This window comes from Acipenser ruthenus, chromosome 10 (genome assembly GCF_902713425.1).
Source record: "Acipenser ruthenus chromosome 10, fAciRut3.2 maternal haplotype, whole genome shotgun sequence".
In the NCBI taxonomy this organism is placed as follows: Eukaryota; Metazoa; Chordata; class Actinopteri; order Acipenseriformes; family Acipenseridae; genus Acipenser; species Acipenser ruthenus.
The window spans coordinates 38180814-38200163 of record NC_081198.1 but is presented as its reverse complement, the minus strand read 5'-3'; the positions used below and the strand labels follow the sequence as shown (position 1 = coordinate 38200163).

Here is a 19350-nt window from a genome sequence, read left to right as displayed (position 1 = left end):
AATGTGTTTGTGAAGTGTCAGAGAACCACGTTTGAACGTTATTTGATCCTCTGACGTCTAAACGTCTGCTGTATCCCAGGATTCAGTGTAGGGCTGTGATGTAGGGGAAATAAATTCACACCAGTCCGTTGTCTTTGTAGTAAGGAAAGGCTTTAATCACGAGCCCAGGAGATTACACAAGTGGAATTTCACAAGGCAAGCTCTCAGAACAACAGTTTGCAACATTACTTATACTTCATTATGATTGCACAAATAGTACCGCTTATTGGTTAAAGTTTGCTGCATAGGTGTGTGAGTCCATTTGTCACTTAGTGATTGGTGCTGCTTCTGCCGCAGGGGCTGTCTAAAACGAACTTTCTGGAAGTTTCTGTACTTGGCTCTGTTATCTGGTGGCTGCAGCTGGTGTAATGTCTATATACACACGTTAGTTTGTTAAGCTTATAATCCTTACTTCAGGCTGCTTATTACAATGTCAGAGTCAAAATAAAACAGCATTTTAGTCAAAATACTGTGTATTTCCTAGAAAATAGTAAAGGGAAAATATTGAATAGTAGACAAAAATCATGTATAAATCAGTAAAAACCGATGTCCAGTTAAAATAAAATCCTGTAATTTTTCGGTAAAATTCGGAATAAACCGGGAACGCGGAACACTACTTGTGTAGTAGATACAAACGTATGTAGTAGATACAAACTTACTTAACAATATGAAAATGTGTAGCATGTATGTACAAAACCAAAACTATTAAATATCTGAAAACTATTATCCTCCCATTGCAGGGCAATACCACACAGCTTTCAGATAGAATGCCTAGCTTTAAATAAATGGATAGAAAGCAACACATTGAAAAGATAAATAAAATTGTGAATTTCAAATGTTTAAAATAATAATAAAAAGGCACTGTTTGCCAGTTATAAAACCTAAATTATCAGGTATCACCATGGTAGTTGACCTTGTCTGAACGATAGCGCCTTCATCTATAGCACAGTCTCTTACCATCCTGACAAGGTCAACCACCAGACAGCAATGTCCTCTAATGTTCTATTACCTAACTAAGTCATGCTGACATGCTGGTGCTCATTGTTTTTAGGTGCAAGCTGTACTGAGGAGACACTGGAATCAGTACCGCATCCAGTTTGGAAACAGCTTCTCCCACACAGACACCCTGCGGTCTGCCTCCTATACAGTGTCCTCGATCACTGATGTCCATGGCAGCATGTACAGCAATGACTGCCATTCAGAGCACCTGAACGGAAAAGGATCCCATGACATCGATACCATCGCTTTAAAATCGGAAAATACCTACGCCTGAGCCGGGAGGCAGCCATTGACTATCGCAGTTACAATTGTTGGAGACTGGAGTTCAGAGTCGTTGGTCCCCTAGATGACCCAGGAAACAACCTGGGACTCCTCCCTTTATACCTGATTATATTTATATTTATAACTCAATATGTCCCATTACTTTCTACCGTGTAGATAAGATTGGCCCTTAGTATTTTAAAGGGACTGTTGGACAGGTCCCTGATGAACTGGCACAATGATTTATATATAGAATATAGAGTGCAAGGACGTGTAAATGTTGTTCTGTCTTAATGCAAAATGTGCCTCTCATCTTACAAGGCATTGAGGTGGGTGAAGTGTTTTACAGACAGTCATTCCTAATTTAAATAGTCTGTTGATATTTAAGAGCATTAATTGTGTGCCAAAATCTTGAGTAAGCCTATGTGAAGTGCTTTGTGCCAAAATATTACTTTGGTTGTCATGAGTTTTGACCTTGAAATGACAAAAAGAAGAGTTGTATGTAATGAACTCCACAATGGCATAGTGAAGAAAATGACAAGGAATGACTGCAGAACCATTCCATGAAACTACCTGTAGTCAGATTGAATCTGTGCTTGTGCACTTAAACAGCCCAAGATGTCATCAGTACCAGTATTATTTTTATTATTATTATTTGATGTGTATTTTTTATTTTTTTTCAAACGGATGCCATGGCAACTGTCCGTTATCATGGTTTATCTTGGAATTTTCTTAAGACAAGATTTTATTGGCAGCAAGGGCTTTCCAAGAATAGATAATGTTCTTCTCATTTGTAATAACAATCTTTATATATATTTTTGAAAATAGTTGTGTTGTATATCGATATATATTATGTATAAAACTAAAAACAACCAAAAAAATAATAACTATTGTAAAATTCTTAGTTTGATTCAATATATTAGATACGTGGTGAAGGTCACTGAGATATGCTTATTCATATAATCAATTGTCAGTATTCAAAATGGGAAGGTTATGCAACCTATTAGGCTAATATATAAACTACCTACTGAGGAAAGATCTAGTAATTTACTGCTGATAACTTATCTGACATCAGATTATGTGGCATTCGAAAATGCATTGCCATACATGCACAATAACAGATACACTCTTGATTGCAAAATGCAAAGACAAATTTGTATTGTAACCATATCAAACTAAACTAAAACTAGCAAGGAACTACTAAGAAAATATATTTATTGTTCCGACCTGCAACTATTGTTGTTTCTTGTTGGTATTATACAATCACATTTGTTTTATTAATTTTAGAAAATTTTCCTTTGCCCCTCAAAATAGGGTTGGATTGTCTTTCTACTAACCCTTCTAGTTTAAATTTATTATGCTGTTATTTGAAATATTGCTGTACACAACAGCATTGTAGTTACCATAAGAAATATAATGATTACCGCAAAAAAAACTAAGAAGAAAAGACCCTTATCTGGTTTAATGTTTAAACTGTCAAATCAACTTGTACTTACTTTAGACTTGAATGATTGGCATAATGGAAGTATGCCACAAATTAATATCACATGCTGTAAAGCACAGTACTTCAAACTTGATTTCCTTATAAGAAGAATATTACATTTTATAAAGTAGAATTAGTGTGTCTGTTCCACCACAAAGTTTAACACAGATGATTTTCATTTCATTATAGATACACAGGGATGAAGCATTGCTTCTCAGCAAAAAATGAGTATGGATCCTTTAATAACAAACAATAACAAGAGTTATTAGGTGTCTGAAAAAAAGCCAAAGCAAATTGTATGGGCATCTGAGCTGAGTTACATATTCCTGTGGTCTTATAATAGATAGTAGTTTCAAGGTATTTACTGGCTTAACAGTTATGTAGTCAGGAATGATTGGTTCATTTCCGTGGGCACTCAGATCTTTGACAAATTGGCCACTACAGTCTACAAAGCAAGTAACTTGACACTCAACATGTATATAATACTCAATTTTCCATTTCACTGTATCACTGCTTTAAAGTTAAATTATGTTGTGTAGGAGAATGATCTTCTTACATTTCCTCAGGGGTTAGGAATATACCCTAACTGTGTTTTAGTTGTTTAATTTGTCAGGCATATATATATATATAGTTGTTTTTTTTTAATTCATTTAAAAATATATATGTCTTCGTTGAAGCATTCATGTTCTATCATGTCCTAATGCTGGAATATACAGTGTCACACACACACACACACATATAAACTGGTAAATGTATTAGCATTGTATTTATGATAGTAAGAATGGAGAACTGATACTTTCCTGTTGTGTTTTAATTTAACTGTGTTTATGAGAAAGGATTCTTCTTTTGGCCAAGATGCATTAAATGACCTGTTGAGACAGTATCCACAACCAGGCTGATAAAGTATGATGGTGTTCAATGAAAATAATGAGATCATATTGACTCGGAAAGCTATGAAATGAAAAGCCATACATTTTTTAATTATGAAACCCAAATAAAACCTAAATCTTAATTTTATAGCATTTGTGGTAAGAACCTAATGAGGTTTATGGTAATGAAGTTAAATGTGCAACATTAGAAGGATCCTGACTCTTTAGGGCTGTTATCTAATGTATGAATGTAATTTGTGTGTCTTTTCTCCAGATGTCAACATATACCTGTAGTTCAATTAGTTTTTTACTAATGTGGGCTTTGCTGCCATTATTCGTGAGTATTATCTAGCTATTGTGGAGTGTTATATACAGAAGCATATTTATCTAATGGTGTCTCAATGTATAACAAGTGAAGCTATAGTGATAAAGTATTACTGGTGAAAGCACATTACTGATTTGATGAAGAATGTTTTATTTGGTTGTTACTTGTTTTTACACTGTACCATACCAATATGCATGATATGCATATGTGTGTCTGAAACATTTTAGGAACCCTGTCATTCAAGAGTTAGAAAATGGTTGCAGTTGGATAATGATTACAGAAGCCAGTTAATGTATAGAAACAGAGATTTACCATGCCTCTGCTGTTGATGGTTATGCAATGATAAAAGAATCAGAAAACCAGCAAGAATGAGCAAACCAAAAAGTGTCTGAGCAAAGAAAATAGATGGCCAATTAAATAGAAAAATAAAATGATCAAGAAAAGCATCCAAAGAGATTGCATCATGTACCTCTAAAAACATAACCATATAATATATTTCATTAGTTTATAAAATGCTTTATCATGCATTGACAAAACTTCAACTTTAATCAACAAGATCTCAGGCTTGTGTTCTAACATACAGTACAACGTTTACTGTGCCTCTATCGTAATAATACATTGCATAACTGTAAGAGCCCTAACAAGCAACAACGCATCACGTTCCAACTCTTTATTGAGTGTGCCAAAAAATAGTATTGTTACACTCAAAGTAATAGACCTTTATAAGACATCTACATTATTAACATTTGAATTGAGAAATGACACAATACATTGTCTTATTTTCTAGATCTGTGCTTTAATCAGTCAGGGAAGGCCATGCTCAGTTACATCCCCCCCAAAAAACAAAAAAAAAACTTAAAGTAATGTTTCTCTATTAAAATTCAGTTTTGCTGCAGACTGGAAAGATTCATTATATATATATTCTTGAGCAGTAAGCACACACTTTTTTTGTAGGAAACAAAGGATTTTTGATATTCTGTGAACTAACGTACAGTGCAGTGATTTACAGCAGTTTTAATGGCCTCCACAAAACACTGTCACATTGCGGTAGCCTTTCCATTTTCTACAACTGTCTCGGTTGAGTTGACAGTATTGATATGCAGAGGTCCTTCTTTGAAAATACTCTAGATGGCCCATGAGAACTTCTTGGACTTCTCTGTCATGACAATCCCCGTCAAAGTAAAAATTCTCATCAGCAGGTTTCGGTTTTGTATGTACATCTGACTCTGAAATTATTCAAAGAGGGTGTTTAACGTATTACTATTTTGATGTTAAAGAAACAAAACACTATGAATAACATTGAATTATGACTGCATTTAACTCCTAAAAGACAGATATTAAAAGACATCCTCCAGGCCCACTCATTTTATATGCATTGTTTTCAGATAACATGAAATCCAATAAATGTTTACACAAAATTTCAATATTTACCTAAATAACAAGGCCAAATAAGGCTTCATTAATACTGAACACTAAGGTTTTATCAGTGTAATGCAGTGAATTCCCCTTTTTGATTGAAATAAAAAAAAATATATCATGATTATTGTTCTATATTTTTTATCTTACCTCTGCAAGTGTAGTTCAAGCTTGGTAAGTGCGGACCAATTGGATCAAAGGTACTAGTTAACGTCCACCACAACCCCTCCTCTGAACATGCATAGATTGGGTAAGGGTTCCTGTTAAACTGATGTTTACTTCTGCACAATACAATACAGTCAATAGTTAGAAGATCCATTCCTTCTACTGTCGGGTAGCCACACACAATTGCTCCATACTCTGGCAGTTCCATTGTACAAGCCATTGCTAAAAAAAATTAAGTGAAATTGTGTTAGTGTTGCTGTCGTAATGCCAAGGTTGTCACGCCAAAGAAGACCGTATAAAGTCTGAACCAAATCTATTGATATTTTTGGGAAAAAAGCCATGTGTCAATATGCCGTGTTAAATATATGTACAGTACTGTATAAAACGCATGCTTCGAAAGGCTAGCTAGGGAGAGAACCTGGTTGACATTAATAATAGGACACTTACAGTCCATAAGTATTATTTTATACATTCATAGCAAGGTGTGCCCAAAGCCAAGCTCCAAACCATTTTCAAGTACGTTTCTTCACTCTATTCTTGGTCTGTGCTGTGACCCAATACTAAGTCAGGGAGGAAAGACCTTTCCCTTGCTCTTGCTGCACAATCAGGATGTCAAGGGATCTTCAAGGACTTTTCATTGGCTTCCCTGTCTAATAAAACCAGCTTCTTCTTAATCCAGGAAGCCATATGGTACTGTTCTGTGACAGAATTAATCTTCCTGATTCTTTAAAGGGGATAATGACAGTTCCTTAACAAAATTACAACTTTGTTGATACAGGTACAGTAATGCACGTGCAAACATTAAAAAAAAAAATTGCATATAATAACAAGTGATGCTCTGACAACGTAGGTAGAGTCCAAAAGTGTAGGAGTAGCACAAAATGTAAAATGTGGTACAATATCACATTATAATGACTCACGTTTTACTGTGATTTGGAAGGAGCATTTTGCTGTGTTTCCTGAAGAATCTGTGGCAGTGTACACCACCGAGTACTGACCATATGCCAGTTTATCTCCACTGTTCACAGAAGATCCCTCCTTTGTGATCTTAAGTGGTTCCCTGGAATTGTCTTCAAAGACAGGCTCTTTCCAGGACACCTCAGGTAGGTTGTTCCAGTATGGGTTTCCTCTCTGGGTTTCAAGTTCTATGTTCTGAGGGCAGGATATGACTACTGGAGGCTCTGTGTCTAAAACAAAAATATAGAATAAGATTTCATCTTCACAACTAGATTGAATGAGAAAACACAAATAGAAGGGTTGACATTGCTAAGCAATATACTTGCTGTACTGTAGGCATGGATCAGATGAAAACTGAACCAGTTTTACTCAGAATCCACCTGTGTTGATCATAACACCACCTGTTTTCACTAGTCTAAATTTATCCTTTTATTCAGTTTATGTTGGCAGTACACAATAACTGTAATCGGACTCAGCTGGCACATGTCAATTACAGGAATACTGGCTCAATATCTAACCTGCTCATTAGGGTGACACTTGTAAAATCATACATGGACTAGCAGAATCGTTACAAATGCAGCAATATTTAAGCTAAGCTATCTGAAGTACCTTTTTGGTTGTCTCCTGGCCCACAGTGGACAGTGGAATCTGATACCCAATACTTCTCACACGTCTCTGGCTTTAGTGCACACTGGGAAAGAACAAATGGATCTTTTGCCAACATCTGCCCCATGCGGAACAAGATTTGGCTGTGCACAGGCATCTCATTGCAGTCCCCTTCGTAGAACTGAAGGTCGTCCCCTCGTCTGGATCCTGCACGCCGTCTGACTAACAAGAGAGAATTAGAGGATCTGTTATTAAAATGTGTTCAACCAACTACATATAAACACAGCTTAATCACACACAATTACAGGATGTGTTATACATTTAATCATTACTTTAGTGACTATAAATGGCTTTGGAATGATAATACTGGTGACTGTAACACTGTTTATCCATGTACATGTTCTCACTGTCCCCTATGTTATAGCTATGTTACTTGTACTTTGAGGGAACCAACAGAGCTTTATCAAAGTTAAAAACAGATTTTTGTTCCAATGCGAACAACCGTGGATCTTTGAAATCATTAACCCAAGTAACTATCGGCCAAATACTGAAAGATTTTTGCGAATTTATGCAACTTTTATGCAACTCTGCTTGCACTGTGAATATCTTGCATATATTTGCAAATCTGTGAAATTCAAAAGAGATGCAGGGAAATTACTAATATCACAAGGCTACGGAAATTAATATATTTAAATGAATCTAAACAGGAAATTAATCACAACTCAGACTATACCCAACTGATGCCGGTGTATTTCCGAGATGAGACAATGGCTCAAAGTGTTCAAAAGCATAGAGAGGGCAACTTTACTGAATAAGAGATTGTAATAATAAGATTTGGCACTAAACAATGCAAACTGTGTTAAAAAACTAAACTACACGATTACTCCGTCACTATAGTCTGCATATTAATTCTGGGAGTATGCATCGCCAGCTGGGGGTAACAAGCCCAAAGTGGAAAGCAGAAATTCTGGAAACTGCTTTGCCCTGCCAGACCCAGAGTTGTCTATATAGACCATATCTGGAACATGCAGAAATAATTATTAACAACAAATTATTATTATTTGTTTATTTAGCAGAATCCTTTATCCAAGGCGACTTACAGAGACTAGGGTGTGTGAACTATGCATCAGCTGCAGAGTCACTTACTACTACGTCTCACCCGAAAGACAGAGCACAAGGAGGTTAAGTGACTTACTCAGAGTCACACAATGAGTCAGTGGCTGAGGTGGGATTTGAACCTGGGACCTCTTGGTTACAAGCCCTTTTCTTTAACCACTAGACAACACAGCCTCCTGGTTGATTGATACTTACAATAACATTTGATAAGTCTGTTTCATTTATCTCTGGGTTGTGTGTGCAGTCATTTTTATTGTAAGTTTGTTGAAGTAAATTACCAGTAGTTTTGTAGAATTATTCTTTTTAGTCATGAGTTTTATTAGTCATGAGTGTGCAAATAACTTATTTTTCATCTTACTGGAAGAGCGTACTTCTTTGTAATTTTATTTTTTAATTGATCTAACAATATTTACTTTTTATTAAAGGCCCCAGCCATCGTTTAAACATTGCAGTTTAGTTGACAGCAGATAGTTTACACATTCACAGCAAAATGTAAAACATGGCAGCCTTACTCACCAATGCAGCTTTGTGGCATTTGAGAATTTACTGTTTGCCAGGACTGATCAAGATGAAACCAACTGCTTGTGGATTGTGAGGACCTGCAGAACGATATCAGCCCTGGTCTTCTATGGAAATCAGTGCCCTTTATGCAAAGTGGTATACAAAATTGCCAAGTCTTCTCTTTGTTTCCAGTATCTGGGTAATGCAATGTACCACATGCCAAGGCCCCATCTGATGGTGGTGCAACTGTACACAAAGGATCTGGTTCTGCAAATAATTGAGAACAAAACAACATTCCTCTTTAAAAAATTCTGATACCAACACAAGAGCATTTAGGAGTTTGCATACCTACTATAAACTTAATTCCATCTAAGCTTCTTGAAGACAACAGAAGCTGAAATGTTGCATCTTTCAATGCAGTTTTTTTTATCAATTACTTTGTATTAATGAAATAGTTATTTTCTTATGACATACTTTTGAAAAATGGATCTCATTATCATGTGGATCCAGCAGATGAAATCCAAGCACAACATTATGGATAAAGGACAGTTTGGCAGAACTGGAAATTCATATTAGCCTCCCTCACAGGGATGTTTAAAATGTGATATTGAACGGATTGTGTATATTGTGACAGCACTAAGATTTCATTATACTTTCTAACCTTAATGATGGTATTAAAAATGTGAAGAACAGTATTGTATTATTCAACTTCTGCACTAGTACTTACTTTGAATGATAACTTTAAATTGACAGGATGCTTCATTTCCTGCCTCATCATTTGCTGTATACTGGACATTATGAGTCCCATAGCGGAAAAGAGAGCCGCTAGATATAGAAGCAATGGAAATAAACACGCCACTGTTGTCACTGATATCTGGCTCATCCCAGGTGGCCTGGACAGGATCTGTGTCACTTATTTTGCTGATATCCTGAGGGCAGTTTTTAATAGAAGGAGGTACAGTATCTGTGGAGTTCAACTGAGTACAGTTAAAATGGCATGTCACAAATTGTATTGCAAGCATTGAATTCAAATTACAATTTACAAACAGTTGCTTTTTAAAAGGGATTTCATTTAAAGTGGTGACATATTAAAATCAAGATCTACAGACAGTATCAAAAAAAGTTATAAAAATAGGAAGCAGATCATCTCTGAAAACTCATCTCGTTGATTGCTGGCAATCGTACTCAATCTGCAGAATATTACTATTTTCAAATACCAGTCTTGCTTCCACATAACAGCGGAATAGGACAAGCATTCTGAAAAAGATAGAGGATCTACATTTGTAGTGTAAGACCAATTATCTGATATAGTGCAGTAATACATGATGTATCTAACTTTCTGCTCCATTATCATAATGAGAGCAGCTTTTCCTAGGCTATAGTATCACATTACATACTGTACAACTGAGGAATTAAAATAAATCAAGAAGAGACTTTTAAAAAGGTCACGTATTTCCATAAAATGTTACATAATGTTGATTATTGGAAAAAAAAGAATCATAATCAAATAACCTGGCAGTTTGGGTTTCCTTGACTGTTTGAGTTTTACTTTACCAGTCCCAGGTCCAACAGCGTGAGCAGTGTATACGTCAGACATTTGTTTGCCATCATCTGAAGGCACAAAGAGGTTACAAATAAATAAATCTTGAAAACAAATTATTGAAAATAAATTATTTTCCCTTCATTCAGAATATTTCACCTTAACCTTTTTCCAAATCTGTTTCTGGTATTAACAAAAAAGTGTATGTAGGTGTCTGATAAGTACATTGGAGCTAAATATTTATGTTTTTTTTATTTTTTTATGGTGTATCAATATACTGCACTGAACTGTACTTCAGAATGTTTGAACTGAACACATTCACAGTGCAAGTTAACATACTGGGCACCACAGTGTCAATTTAAAACAAAATCACCTGTATATGAAACCCACAGACAATTGACAGTCACACAAATGTGATTATTTTGACCCCAAAACAGTTCTGGTCTCTTTACGCTTGCCAAGATATGAACACAATAATATCAGTACAGTTGGCGCTGCCTGATTGGGATACTGATAATCGGGATTTATGCTTAAATGGGATACAACTCTGGGAGACGGTTTGCATAGCACAGTGCAGTGAGTAAATCACGTTGAACTCTTGAAGAAGGAGGAGTCTCCTGTGGTTTCTCAGGCTGCTGTTACAAAGAAAGTTGGCTTGTCAACATTGTAGGTGCCTCGACTTGTGATAAGATTCCATTCCTTTTCATTTCATGTAGAAATAAAAAAAAAACAGCGATTCATTTTGTTTAGGAATAAAAAATAAAAAAATGACTCGTATTTTACATTATGTATGTAACATTTAATCATAATGTGATTTCATTATTTTTCCTTTCATTTAGAAACAAAAACAGTGTGACAGCTACTTTGAGATATTTTTACTTCTCCCAAGGCGTCCCGATAAAGCCGCGCCGACTGTACTACATACAAACAACATAGTCTCCTGAACATAAGGTACAGCTTACAGGTTTTTGGTCAATGTGCACTGCTTTTTAACGTGAGAAGGTGATTTACCCACCCTTTTAAGTTGTAGCCTTTTGGTTGCGCATTTCTTCTAGCATGAGGAATGTGCATGATATGTGCGTTCAATGTCACATGATATGTACGTTCAATGTCACATTCTCATGACAATGGAGAGAGAGTCATAGCCCATTTGTAATGTGTGGGGGGTGGGGACGAACACATTACAAACCCTAAGTACAACTGGTTACAGTATTCACTTCACTTGAATGCTCAGGAAAACAAATAACCGGTGGCTGTGTTTTTCAGTTACCATTTAAAATACTGCTATTATCAGCCTATCTGCAAAACAATGGAAACTTTTAGCTCCATACACAGAACAGATAAAGGAGCATTTCCTTTATACCCACTAATTGCTTTAGCCATCCTTTTCACAAATTAATCTACTACAGCAGGGCTTCTCAAACTCAGTCCTGGGGACCCCCTGTGGCTGCTGGTTTTCATTCCAACTTAACTAAACCCTTAATTGAACTGATAATTTGCTTAATTAGACCTTTTTACTTGTTTTCAGCTCTTGAACAGTTGCATATTTCAAGTTAGCTATAGCATTTGATAAGTAACTTGAACTGCAACTGTTTAAAAACTAGCAGACACTGGGGGTCTTATTTTGCTTAATCTTAATGTTTCTGGCCCTGGTGAGCAAGATGCAAAAATCATATGCATCTATTGGATAACACATAGTATCAGTAATTCATACATATTCACAATTTACTTAAATTATATGTTAATGTATGAAAACATAATACAGTGTGAAATTATACACACTATAAAACGGAAACAAAAATATTATTGTTACTTCCTCATACTTAGTACACATTTGCATAAACAAAAGCCTGATATAAAGGCTGTGTAGCAACTCCATATTTTCAAGTGTTTTTTTTATGATCATGGAGTGGAATATCAAAGCCATTTCCAAATGCTTTACTTTGCCATGGCAACCCACATTTTTTTTTACTCCACTGCTGTATCTTCTGTTTATACTAATAATATTGCGACTTTAGACTTCCGCTCCATTTGCCAGTGGCAAATGACTAATTCAGCCTACCAACGTTTGCACTAACAGCACCTAATACATCTGTCAGGTAGAAGATTTATATTATTATTGTCCATCCTGCTCAACCCTCCTAAGGTTACAACCAGTTATATTGTACATATCCTGCAATATTCCTTTCTCCGTTGTTATACTGTCCCCAGAGTTCTAATCTAGCTGTCTATCTATTCCGTTTTCCTCTTCCATTTTTAAATTGCATGTTAATGTTTTCCTTTGTTTCATGATTTACAGCTCAGAACAAAACATGTTCAGAAATCTTACTAAAGTTAAAGCCAACCAGCTTTAAACCGAAAAGAACTGATAAAACACAAAAAAAGATGTGAGCGCTGATTATAAAAGGCAAAGCAGAAATTGCTGCAGCAGTCATTTTGAAAAGGCCTGTCACTGCCCTTTTTCAAATCTTGCTGAATGTTTTTTTTTTTTTTTTTTAAGTTAGACGTCACAAGGGTTCAGCCAGGACAACTCTTGCTATTTAATTAAAGTGTTTGTTATCTACAAAATAATATATAAAAAGTGAAAAATGTAAATGTTTTAGACACCAAAGCAAGGCAATACAGAGGCGTTGTTAACCTTTCACCCCTGGGTGTCTGTCAACTTGGATGACATCATCCAAGAAAATAAAAGTAAGATACAATAACTGTAAAAACAGGCCTTGGTAGGTGAGATGATTTAATACCAGTTGACATGTTATGCTACACCAGTGCTTTAGATGACTGTGTGAGATGAAGACTAATCATAGGCCCATTGATGTCATTGCAGCAAGCTCTGCAATAATAGTTCATTCTCTATGCCTAAGGCAGAGTAAAACAGAAACTGGGAACAAAAATAGACAAAGCAAAAATGCTCAGTGAATGGTTGTTAATCCTTACTAGTTCTATGCTTTTTATGAACAAAATAGATCTGTTATTAATCATTCTGGGCTTCTTTTTTCACCTGTACTGTTCTGCTGCAAAAATGTAATTTTATTTTGAAATATTTTTGGAATAACTAAAAACAACTGCACAAAACACAACAAACAAGCAATACCAATATCAACATCTGCTGCAACAACTTTGTGCCATGTAGTTAACCCTTTCATTTAAACAACTGGGTCTTGTAACAGTTAGCACCTACGCTACTGTGAAAGCAGCAGATCTATCTTCCTAGCTCTACAGATAAGAACGTGTCTATGTTAGGCTAAAACCGACAAGAGTGACATACTGTATGGACAAAAGATTCAGCATTGAGAGTGTGTGATAAATAGCACTAAATACAAGTATATGCCATTTAATATTGTACGAACAATCTGTTTCCTTTTGTAAAAATCATGGTATTATAATATAGGAAATTATCTGTCTTCCAGTTTATCCGTATTCTGATGTACTTATTTGTAAAAAAATGAAGTACATTGATTTAAATAATTTTCTTGTAACGGGACTGTCTGTAATAAAAATATACTTTTAAAATGAATAATGCCTTGAGGCAAATAGATAGGAGCCTATTAGTGCCATTTCACAAGATGGAAATGCATTAGGAACATTTAGTGTGAGTAGACATTCAGTAAATCACAGTATAAAATAATGTGGAAGGAAACACAAATTCAATGAACTGACAGTTTCTTTTGTTTTGTTTTGGAACTTTTTTTGTATATTAGAAAACAGAAGAATAGGGGGATCTTAGGAATGTACCATCTATATTTACCATAAATAAATAGGGGTGTTTATAGGAATGTACTATATAAATTTATTCAACATTCATTTTCGGGTGTTACACTTAAATTAGGGTTTGTAAACTTTGGACGACCACTGTATAATCACACACATACTGTATAAATGTATTCTCTAGCAGCTTACAGGATTACATTTATAGCTGCCCTGCCAAACGGGCAAATTAACTTTTCTACATATTGTGGCGGTGGCAGACAAAAGAACCACACCAAAGGCAGTTTTGGTGCCAAAATAGTAGTGCTGTTATGGGCAGTCACTGTAATGTCCGTCGCAGTGATGTCGTAGCGCTGTTATGGGCAGTCGCTGTAATGTCCACCACAGTGATGTCGTAGCGCTGTTATGGGCAGTCGCTGTAAAGTCAGTTGCTGTGATGTCGTAGCGCTGTTATGGGCAGTCGCTGTAATGTCCATTGCAGTGATGTCGTAGCGCTGTTATGGGCAGTCACTGTAATGTCCGTCGCAGTGATGTCGTAGCGCTGTTATGGGCAGTCACTGTAATGTCCGTCGCGGTGATATCGTAGCGCTGTTATGGGCAGTAGCTGTAATGGGCAGTCGCGGTGATGTTGTAGCGCTGTTATGGGCAGTCGCTGTAATGTCCGTCGTGGTGATGTCGTAGCTCTGTTATGGGCAGTCATTGTAATGGTTGGCGCTGTAATGTCCGTCGCGGTGATGTCGTAGCGCTGTTATGGGCAGTCAATGTAATGTCCATCGCGGTGATATCGTAGCTCTGTTATGGGCAGTCATTGTAATGGTTGGCGCTGTAATGTCCGTCGCGGTGATGTCGTAGCGCTGTTATGGGCAGTCGCTGTGATGGCCGGCGCGGTGATGTCTGCACGGTCATGGACTCGCGGTGATGTTGTGATACGGTGAATTACTTGACGTTTATAGGTGTCACATACAGAAAGCAGACATACACAGGCAGACCCCAAATGACTCATGTCCACTGAAAAACAGTATTTGACAACCCCACTTAGAATTGTCCCAGAAGTTTACTAACCAGATGTATACTTGATGGGTGAGCTAAAATGTTTATTTACAAAACACAGAAACTGCAAATGCTGTAGACATCATTAGCAGCTACACAACCTAAGCAACAGCCAGTAACAGAAAAGAGTGTAATGAGAAAGGGTCAAAGTATGTTTACTGAGAGTATGACCCAGAGTTCTGAAAACTGAGCCAGAGAAACACACAGGATGGTATGGCGCCAACTTGTACGCTTTCCTATCTAATTGCCTCAGTCTGTGATACCAAAGGAAATGAGAGACAGGGAGGGTCTCTGGATATTCAAAACAATTACAAAGACTGGTAGATAGTTGTCAAGTAGCTTTAGGAGAGAAGCCAACTTTTAAGATGAAACAAATGCTCCTAAGAAAGTTTTCAATTTTTGTAGAAGCATTTTTTTTTCCTAGTGTCTCAAAATCTTAAAACAGATTAGATGAGATATGATAACTAGAGCCATAATTTGTTTAACTGGCATTGCACATCAGAATACGCTGTATCTAAAATATACTGTAAGTTAATATGTGATGTGTAGGGTGTCTTATTGTGTAAGAGATGTGGAATGCCTTCTGTTATATAAAGAGATATCCTACACACAATGTATTAACTTATTTTAAAGAACAAAAAGTATGATTGTACTGAGGAACTACTGTACTACTAAGCATAAGAAAGTGTTTCTTTTTTCACCTATAACTATGCCATATGTTCTATACACAGGATGCCAACTTTACACAAGACGTATGTACTGTAATTTTGTCAAATCCGGTAACAGTGATTAATTTCTCCTATGTGATATATGATTTACTGTATTTACTTTACATGTCACAATGTCTAGCCAATCAGAATGCTCTGTTGCAGTAGATTATTTCACCATACACAACAAATGTAGTTTTAATGTATATATATATATATATATATATATATATATATATATGTATGTATGTTTTTACTCAATTACAGAGATTACAGCAAGTTAAAGCAATGTAAAAGAACAGCTTGATGTTTTGTTAATCAGTCCAGCACTACCAGAGTAGGGAAAAATGCTGTACAGGGATGGTTTGTTGGAATGAACTTTTTTGGGTGAATGTATGTACAGTACCATTGATTCAGAGTAACCTTTGGTCTCTTGTGTGTAACTAGGATCTTGGAGAGAATGTGTTGCAACGTCTGTGTCTGGGAGGAGTGTTTGAGTCAAACAGCAAATGACTCTAAAATAGCAGAACTGGTACATCAAACTAGTGTCACTAGTTCAATCAATTTTCTGTCACTCTCAGGATAACTTATTTATGATATCCTATTTCAAAGAGTTTAAAACTTTCTGTAATAGCTGCATAGAAATCTTCTCTTTCTTGTGAATTATTTTTCAAACACAGTCATCTAACCGTATATTTGTGCTTGGCTTAGTATAATTGTTTTCAGTGACAATTATTTAAATATTAGGTCAATTGATTCAGTCAGTTTCTATCGTGTTTTCTCCCAATTCCATATTTATCATAATCTATAGTAATAAAACTTTACTGGGGTGCTTTCTCCAGAAGATATAAGAAACATATTTGAACTTATCTTTAATGCATTCAAAATACAATTTGTATCATGAACATTTCTAAAATCCGATGTATTCAGTAATAATGAAAGTGATTCACAGAGACTGTAGATGGGTTAACAGTGCATATTAAAAAAAAAACTGAATACTTTGTGTGTGTTGTTTATTTTCAGTTAATTTAAACTATATTGGGGTGCTATTATTTTATGATAAGATATATCTATTTTGTAGAAAAGAAAAAAACAAAAAGTCATCATCTTTCTATCTGGGGGTGAGAACTTTTAACAGAAGCATTATTTACTCACGCACTCTGAAAAACAGACCCAAATTTACCTTTCTGAGTACAGTTGGGCCAAGGGACACTTTTTCCAGGGGGAACAGAAGACCAGACACCATGGGGGTGACAGAAATATCCATCTGCAGGCAGCTTTTCAAACTGAAAACCATCATTGCAACGAACAACACAATAGTCAGTACGGCAATATGCAAGTCCATTGGTTGGGCTAGGGAACTTAACACAATCTGGAAAGAGAAGAAATGCAGAAATGCAATGTTATTGGAAACATTCAATGATTGTTAACATAGTAACAGGTAAACAGTGACATACACTCTGATTTATAAACATGCCTTGAAATGGGGGCATATCCCACTCCCAGTGAGCCAACTAAATGAATATCTATTCACAGGTCTCAGAGAAGCTTTCAAACATATGCCACCATAAAAAATACATTCCATAAAATGTAAATACCTGAAGTGAGCACCTGCCATGGAGCTGGAAGGGAGAAAGCTGTCTGCAAAAGAAAGGCTGCAGTAACAAATATGAATCTCATGGTTTGGACGGCTTCAAAAAACATCCACTGTAACAAAATGAGGTTTCAATAGCAGCAGAGATCCCCTATACAGAAGAATAGGTCTTTTTGCGCACATGCAAGTTAAATGTTTAACTATTGGCAAACAAAACTATTGAACAATACCAAGGCCAGTCTGATAGATCTGTAGACACACATGTTAATGATCATATAGAACGCAAGGGGCCAATGATCTATAGCTCCCTTGAAATGTAAGTGTTTTGAAGTCAATAACTGATATTTGTACTTGAGTTCCTGTCAGGATGTGAGTGGTGTGGGAATGAGTGCAGGTCCAAGCAAGAGGTATAGTTACAATAAAATGGTTATTAAAACACAGCAATGGTAAGAGGGTTAAAATAACGGGTTTCCAGTCCCAAACAAAAGGTTTTCAAAATAATAAACAACAGTTCAATAATCCGCAGTGTACGAAAAAAATTATTTGGGTGAAAGTGCTGTGCACGGTAGTGGTGCTCCGGGTTCTTGTGCTGGCTCTGTGGCTGCAGCTCCCAGGTTTCTACACGCCTGCAATACAAAAACGTACCTGCGTCCCCTTTGTACTGCCAAACTCCTCCCCGTGATCAGCATGGCACCCGCTCTCTCCAGTCGCCGTTCACACCACAGCTGATTACCATGGAGTTGTTTAGCAGTCCTACAGTTGCGCCCTTTCACCAAGATGGCCGACTTCCGGTTCCGTCCTACCATCGAGGCGGCCCGTCCCTGTGAAGGTGTACCACTAACTTTACCTAGCGCCCTTCCTGGTCGGGAGGTAGATTTGCAGCTAATTCCTTCTCTCCCTGTCAGTTCCCTATTGATTTGAACATCTCCCTAGCATCAAAGACCGTTTTGTTTAAATTCTCAAATGGCAAAAAAAATCCATGAGCTCTGGTCAGCACAGGTCAGTGGTCTAAAGATACTTAGGGTGTATGAAGTGGACACTATGGAGGTAATGCAAAGATATTTTATAAATGTACAGTACATACTAAAATATATATATTTTTTTTTTCATCTATGCTACATGAAGATGGCGTAAGCCGAAACTTTGTAACTTTTCAACATAGTAATACTAAATGAAACTCAAATGCAACTACAAAAGTTTTGACTAGAAGTCATTAAATTGTAGTTCCTTTTAGTATTTCTTAATTCAGCACTATTGAGTGTGTGTTAGTTATGGATGAACTTTTCAACACAGTTTACATGTAGTATTATTATTATTATTATTTGTTAGAATGGAAATGTATTTAAAAAAGACAGTAATTGTATCATAGAAGTGAGAACGGCCTAATTGCACCCGAGCCATGTTTAGCTTTTCAGGATCTGAAGATCAATTGATAAGAGGATTCCAGCTGCTGGACATGCATGAAATAAAAACAGGATTTAAAATGCCAGGATGGGACACAGCCGTGGTCTAGGATCCCCAGAGGTTTCCCTAAATAGTTTTTTCCTCCATTCACTGTCCTCAGGCTTCTCGCAATCCAGTAACTACATGAAGTGTAATCTCCCTGCCATTTACTTCCATTAGGATTCTAAATCCTGTTATCCTGCTATAACCCAACATGGTACAGTTTGGATAAATGAATGCCTGGGTCATTAGTGACAGCAGCCTCTATCATCATGCACTCTTCACAATGCACCCTGCAGTTATTGTTTAAAAAATATCTGTTACACCAGGGGCTAAAAATATAGACAGACTAGCTGTTTTTTTTTTTTTAAAGTATTGATATCTGTTTACACAGCTTTTCTCAAACATATCAACATTTGACTAGTCTTGTTTCAGGCAGATAAGCTTTCTGAGTCTGTTTATAGAATAAACATACTATTGTACACGAGTGCCCCCAGACATTTTTGTTCTTTCCTGAGTTTCACAGTACCTACACTGTCACATTAGAAAACTGCATCTAAATTGCATCACC

General features: G+C 36.4%; 2 protein-coding genes across 5 annotated transcripts in view; one reads left to right on the top strand and one right to left on the bottom strand.

Moving 5' to 3' along the window:
• Positions 1–4105, top strand: part of LOC117406089 (calcitonin gene-related peptide type 1 receptor-like) — a 34806-nt gene extending 30701 nt beyond the window's left edge. For all 4 annotated transcript variants that reach the window (XM_034009876.3, XM_034009855.3, XM_034009866.3 and 1 more), the window contains one exon: positions 1091–4105. In XM_034009876.3, coding sequence (XP_033865767.1) covers positions 1091–1312 — 222 coding nt within the window. In that variant the 3' untranslated portion in view covers positions 1313–4105. The remainder of the gene's footprint in view (positions 1–1090) is intronic.
• A 152-nt stretch (positions 4106–4257) lies between these two features.
• Positions 4258–17500, bottom strand: LOC117406096 (uncharacterized). The gene is made up of 9 exons (XM_034009892.3): positions 17341–17500; positions 16926–17114; positions 10250–10348; positions 9465–9701; positions 8753–9004; positions 7124–7342; positions 6478–6744; positions 5543–5779; positions 4258–5202 (listed from the first exon to the last, which is right to left on the bottom strand). Exons 1-9 carry the CDS (start codon positions 17444–17446, stop codon positions 4991–4993), a joined length of 1818 nt encoding a protein of 605 aa, XP_033865783.3. The 5' UTR covers positions 17447–17500; the 3' UTR covers positions 4258–4990.
• Between the last annotated feature and the right edge of the window lie 1850 nt (positions 17501–19350).

Bases quoted from the DNA above. Each gene is read 5' to 3' on its own strand.
- LOC117406096 (XM_034009892.3), bottom strand. From the start codon at position 17,446: ATGTTTTTTGAAGCCGTCCAAACCATGAGATTCATATTTGTTACTGCA. The intron at 9,702-10,249 runs GTTATTTGATTA...TGAACTCCACAG, and splicing joins AAGGAAACCCAAACTGCCAG to ATACTGTACCTCCTTCTATT. The intron at 6,745-7,123 runs GTACTTCAGATA...TTTTTGTTTTAG, and splicing joins GCCAGGAGACAACCAAAAAG to ACACAGAGCCTCCAGTAGTC.